Source organism: Rhincodon typus, chromosome 25, assembly GCF_021869965.1.
Source record: "Rhincodon typus isolate 14 chromosome 25, sRhiTyp1.1, whole genome shotgun sequence".
NCBI classification, from domain to species: domain Eukaryota; kingdom Metazoa; phylum Chordata; class Chondrichthyes; order Orectolobiformes; family Rhincodontidae; genus Rhincodon; species Rhincodon typus.
The window spans coordinates 2,764,722-2,770,721 of record NC_063356.1 but is presented as its reverse complement, the minus strand read 5'-3'; the positions used below and the strand labels follow the sequence as shown (position 1 = coordinate 2,770,721).

The 6,000-nt window shown below is 44.0% G+C and overlaps 1 protein-coding gene across 1 annotated transcript in view; it reads right to left on the bottom strand.

Annotated features, from left to right (window-relative positions):
* Positions 1-2,336, bottom strand: part of LOC109931446 (tyrosine-protein phosphatase non-receptor type 22-like) — a 96,731-nt gene extending 94,395 nt beyond the window's left edge. Inside the window, exon 1 of the mRNA XM_048612261.1 lies at positions 2,153-2,336. Within this exon, the coding sequence (XP_048468218.1) occupies positions 2,153-2,230 (78 nt within the window). The 5' untranslated portion in view covers positions 2,231-2,336. The remainder of the gene's footprint in view (positions 1-2,152) is intronic.
* Between the last annotated feature and the right edge of the window lie 3,664 nt (positions 2,337-6,000).

Sequence of the window (6,000 nt, the reverse complement as noted above, 5' to 3'; positions counted from 1 at the left end):
GCTGCTTGGCCTGCTGTGTTCATCCAGCCCTGCACCTCGTTGTCTCGGATTCTCCAGCATCTGCAGTTCCTACTATCTCTGCTATCTCCCCTGTCGATTTCTGTCAAAATCCTAAAACTTAAATCAAAATCACCCAAGGAATACAAAGTGAGTTGATGTAATGTCTCCTTATAATTGATGGTTTGGAGAACTGGTGTTGTGGTTCTTCCAAAGGCAGTGGAAGCAGATTTAATACTGATCTCCAAAAGGAGAATTTGGTAAGAAACAATGTTTGCAGGCTGATGGGGAAAGAGCAGGGGAGTGGAACTAAATAATGAGCTCCGAAAAAGAGCCAGAACGTGGACCATGGGCTAAATGATCTTTGTTGTATAATCATGCGCTACACAGTACAGATGAAAGCTTGTGGACATTTTGATGAGGCTGAATTCTCTACATTCTTAGCAAGACTACATCAGTCATCTAGCTATACTGTTGAAGTTCCTGTGGCCTAGAAAGCCATTTTGAACGATCTTCCGTTATGTTGTTCAGTCGTCTGTGAATAGCTACACAGTACTAAAAATAAATCAGTAACTTACCTTCAAAAGTATCTTCAAATCCCTTTAATGATCTGTCATTTTATAACTTTCACTGCTCTGCAAACAGTGTCGAAAAAAAATTATCTTCTGACAAAAATCCTAATTAAAAGGGGTTGGAGTAACTTTGGTCAGGAATATACATGAGTTTCACTTTATAGAAAAGGTTTGTAGTGAAAGTTAAATCCCAGGGATAGAGTCTTTCGTTGGAAGGAAGCCCCTGAAAAATGGCAAATGTGTACACACAAGAATTCAAGAATTAAGTACAGGAGTAGGCTATTCAGCCTTTAGAGCCTGCTCGGCCATTTAATAAGGTTGTGGCTGATAATGTTTGTAGCCTTAGGTCCAATTTCCTGTCTGCCACCATTCCCAGACCCCTGTACCCCGTAATCATTGATCAACACTCTGTCTAACCCAATGTCCCAGTCTTCCATGCTTTCTGGGTGAGACAGTTCCAAAGACTAATGATGATATTCTGATGAAGAGTCAGCGGACTTGAAACATTAACTCTGCTTTCTTCCCACAGATACTGCAAGACCTGCTGAGTTTCGCCAGCAATTTCTGTTTTTGTTCCAAAGACTAACAGTTCACTCAGAGAAAAATATCCCTCTTTGTCCCTGTCTGAAATAGGAAACCCCTTATTTTTAATTTGTGTCTCCCAATTCTGAACCACTCCACAAAGGTAAACACCCTCTCTCATCAGCCCTGTCAAGACTCCTCAGGACCTTCCACATTTCAATAAGATCACCTCTCATCCATCCAAACTCTAACGGATAGAGGTCCAACTTGCTCAATGTTTCACGGGATAACAAGGTGTAGAGCTGGATGAACACAGCAGGCCAAGCAGCATCATAGGAGCAGGAAGGCTGACGTTTCGGGCCTAGACCCTTCATCAGAAAATGTTTCACGGTCAGGCAAGCAGGAACCAGCAAAGTGAACTTTCTCTGAACTGCTTCTACCGTGACTTTTTTCCTTTCTTATGTAAGGAGATCAAAACGCGACACAGTACTCCAGGTCATTCTCACTATCCAGCTGGCAAGGACCTAGTATTTACACTCACATATTCCTGGGTTCCCCTGTACATACTGCAGATACACTCGCAGGCACTAATTATTACTCATAGTCAGACACCTCTAAGCATGAAGATTGCCTCAGATTCTACTTTCCCTGTAAAAACTGAACCTCGAATGCAAACATCCGCAAGACAGAATTCCCAATCACAAGTGGCTCGTTGCTCTATCTCTCGATAGAGAACCGGCAGCCACTCAATGGGCCGAACGATCTCCTTCCGCGCCCCAGCCACTTACGGTCTTTAGCTGATGGCAGTGAAAACTGTTCCTCTTTCAACTTTTACAATTCAATAAAGAACGCAGAAACCCGACAGCGAGACCCTGTGCTGAATGAAGAAGCAGGAAGCCCTGTGTCAGGTCTGAGGGGGGACAGCTGGACTATCTCCTGTCTCTAACCGGTTCAGTCGGTTCCCCACGTTAACTTCAAGGCAGATTGTCTCAGGACAGTACTAGCACCTTCCCTGCCCCTCAGGCTCGGCTTTAGCAGAGCAAACTCAACAAGACACTCACCAGAAACTCCCCCGAGATTGTCTCCTCTTTGTTGTGTACCTGCCTGAGGAACCTTACCAGGATGGTTCCTTGGTCCATGCTGAGAGATGGCGAGCTGCTGGTAACTCTGCCCAGCTACTGCGGGACATGACAGAGGCTGAGACTTAACTGACCTGAAAGGCAGGACTTTGAACTGCATGTCTGCGGTTTTAACACAAGCAGGAGGGAATCAGCAGTCACTGTTACCGCGGTCAGAGAAGGGAAGAGAGACAGGCTCTCTGTGGGTCCTAGTGCCTCTTGGCGATGGCAGACAGTATCTACATTGTTTGGTATATGCTCGTGTTTTTTTGTTTGGGCGCCTCTAAAGTTTTACACCCATTTTCCAACTCGAGAGATTGCTCTTTTAAATTAAAATATTTAAGTTAGGGAACTGTGTTTGACTTGTAACAACATTTTTTAACGATACACCCTTATTGGAATAAAATGTTTCAAATCACTTTACAATAATATTTGTAAAGAGAAATTTGGCATGTAATACGTTACATAATCTTGGATATTTAATCCATCTTTACTTTTATTTATATACTTCATTGTGTATTTTATTTCTGCCTGTTCTGTGTGTGTACTATAGGGTGGGCTATTTCTGTGTGTTTACATGTGTGTGTGTTTATTTGGTTGTTTGTGTGTAGGGGAGACTGTAAATTTGTTTGGGGTTATATTTGTGGGGGTTGGGGCTGCTGTGAGTCTCTGAGGTTGTGTATTTGTGTGAGGTGTTGTTAGCTATGGTTCTTTTACATGCATATATATGTCTGTGAATGTATCTGTTTGTGAGTTTGTATCTGTCTATGTGCATATCTGTGCCTGTATGTGTTTGTGTATGTCTGTGTGTGTGCACTGTGAGTGTGTGTCTGTCCCTATGTGCCTGTCTGTCTCTGTGTTTTGTACATGTGTGTGTAAGTGTATCTGTGTCTGTGTGTCTATGTGTGTCTGTGTATCTGTCTTCTGTACATGTGTGTGTGTGTGTGCATGTCTTGTGTGTGTCACTTTGTCTGTCTTATTTTTGTTCATTCACAGGATGTAGGCATCACTGGCTGGCCCAGTATTTGTTGCCCCGTCCTAGTTGTCCTTGAGAAGGTGGGGGTGAACTGACTTCTTGAACCGTTGCAGTTCACATTCTGTCAGTAGACCCACAGTGCCTGAAGTGAAGGAATAAGTAAGGGAGGTGTGTGTTTTGTGCATGTTGTGCATATCTGTCTGTATATATGTGTCTGCCTGTATGTTCTTTGCATGTGTGCCTGTGTGTGGGTGTGTATATCTAATTATGCTTATGTGTGTGTTTGTGTCTGTCTATGTGTCTGTGAGTCTGTCTGTACTTGTGTCTGTTTGTCTGTCCATCTGTGTGTTTTGTGTTTTTGTGTGTGTCTGTGGCTGTCTTACCTGTGTTTATGTGTTGCCTCTCTGTGTGTTTATGTCTGTGTGTTTTGTTCCTCTGTGTGTATGTGTGCGTCTGTGTTTGTTCTTTGTGTGTGTATGTCTGTCTTATGTTTTGTGCTTCTCATGTTTGTCTATATTGTGTGCGTATTTGCATTACTTATGTCTATGTGTCTGTTTGTCTGACTGTATATTTCCTGTCTGTCTGTCTGTGTGTTTTATGCCTGTGTATGTGCACATGTGTGTGTTGAGCATGTGTGAATGTGTTTCATTACTTCAACTTCCCTGGTTCAGTTTTAAATGTTGTTCAGCTGTAAATTCATCTGATTTTGAGCACAAGCCCATACCTTTTTCTTTTCCTTCCTTTTCATTGAGGCTGGAGCTTTAATAACTGCCTAAGGAGACGGCAAATGCTGTTAGGAGAGGTCAGGGGAAAAGTAAGCTTCTGTGACTCATCATAAAATTTGAAAAGAATCTAGAACAAGGTAAACCAGATAAAAACGATTTAGTAAGGTTTAGATAAATTGGGAAAGCTGTCTCACGGACTAAGTCAGGCAACAGCGTGACATAGTCATACTCATGGAATCCTACTTTACCGACAATATCCCAGACACCATCATTACCATCCCTATCCCAGGATATGTTGTGTCCCACAGGCAGGAAAGACCCAGCAGAGGTAGCAGCACAGTGGGATACAGTCGATAGGGAGTTGCTCTGGGAGTCTTCAACATTGACTCTGGACCCCATGAATTCTCATGGTTTCAAGTTAAACCTGATTAAGGAAACCTCCTGCTGATTACCACATACCGTCCTCCCTCAGCTGATAAATCTGTACTCCTCCATGTTGAACTTCACTTTAGGAAGCACCGAGGGTGGCAAAGGTGCAAAATGTACTCTGGGAGGGGAATTACAATGTCCTCCACCAAGAGTGGCTCAGCAGCAGTACTACTGATTGAGCTGGTCAGGTCCTAAAGGACATAGCTGCTAGACTGGGTCTGCGGCAGGTGGTGAGGGACCCAACAAGAGGGAAAAACATACTTGACCTCATCCTTACCAATCTGCCAGCTGCAGATGCATCTGTCCATGACAGTATCGGTAAGAGTGACCATCGCACAGTCCTTGTGGAGACAAAGTCCCACCTTCACATTGAGAACAGCCTCCATCATGTTGTGTGGCACTATCACCGTGCTAAATGGAACAGACTTTGCACAGATCTAGCAACTCAAGACTGAGTATCCATGAGGCACTGTGGGCCATCAACAGCAGCAGAATTGTACTCCAGCACAATCTGCAATGCCATGCCCTGCATTTTCCCCCATTCAAGGAGTTCTAGCAAAATTGGAATCAATGGGTATCAGGGGCAAACTCTCCGCTGGTTTGGTTCATTCCTGGCATATAAGAAGATGGTTGTGGTTGTTGGAGGTCAGTCATCTCAGCTCCAGCACATCTCTGCAGGAGTTCCTTAGGATAGTGTCCTAGGCCCAACCATCTTCAGCTGCTTCATCCATGACATCCCCTCCATCATTAGGTCAGAGGTGATTGTACAATGCTCAGCATCATTCGCGACTCCTCAGACACTGAAGCAGCTCGTGTTCAAATGGTACAAGAAATGGATAATATCCAGGCTGACAAGTGGCAAGTAACATTCATGCCACACAAATGCTAGGCCATGGCCATCTTCAATCAGAGACAATCTAACGACCACCCCTTGACATTCAATGGTGTTATCGTCAATGAATCCCTCACTATCAACATACTGGGGTTACCCTTGACCACAAACTCAACTGGACGCACCACATAAACACAGTGGCTACAAGAGCAGTTCAGAAGCTAGGAATATTGCGACTAGTAACTCACCTCCTCACTCGCCAAAGCCTGTCCACCACCTACAAGACACAAGTCAGGAGTGTGATGGAATATTTCCCATTTGAGTGCAGCTCCAACAAAAGTCAAGAAGCTTGATACCATCCAGGATAGAACAGCCCGCTAAATCGGCACCACATCCACAAGCATCCTCTCCCTCCACCACCAATGCTCAGTGGAAGCAGTGTGTACCGTCTATAAGATGCACCATAGAAATTCACCAAAGCTCCTTAGACATCACCTTCCAAACCAGCGGCCACTTCCACCTAGAATGGCAAGGGCAGCAGATACATGGGAACTCCACCATTTGCTAGTTCCCCTCCCTTCGACTGAGAAAGTAAACTGCTTGGTCATATGCAGAAAGAACTCCTCACATTATTGAAGAAGACCAGGAAGGTCCTGCTCAATGTTTATTATTCATCAAAGACATTTGTCTTAGGGTCCTTGCTGTGCTCAGATTCAAGGATGATTTTTTGGCTGTGCAGTATTGAAGATATCCCTGAGGATGTGAAAGCAGTGATACCAACATGAGCCTTGAATTATAATAATAATTTCATTCCAAGAGACCATCATGC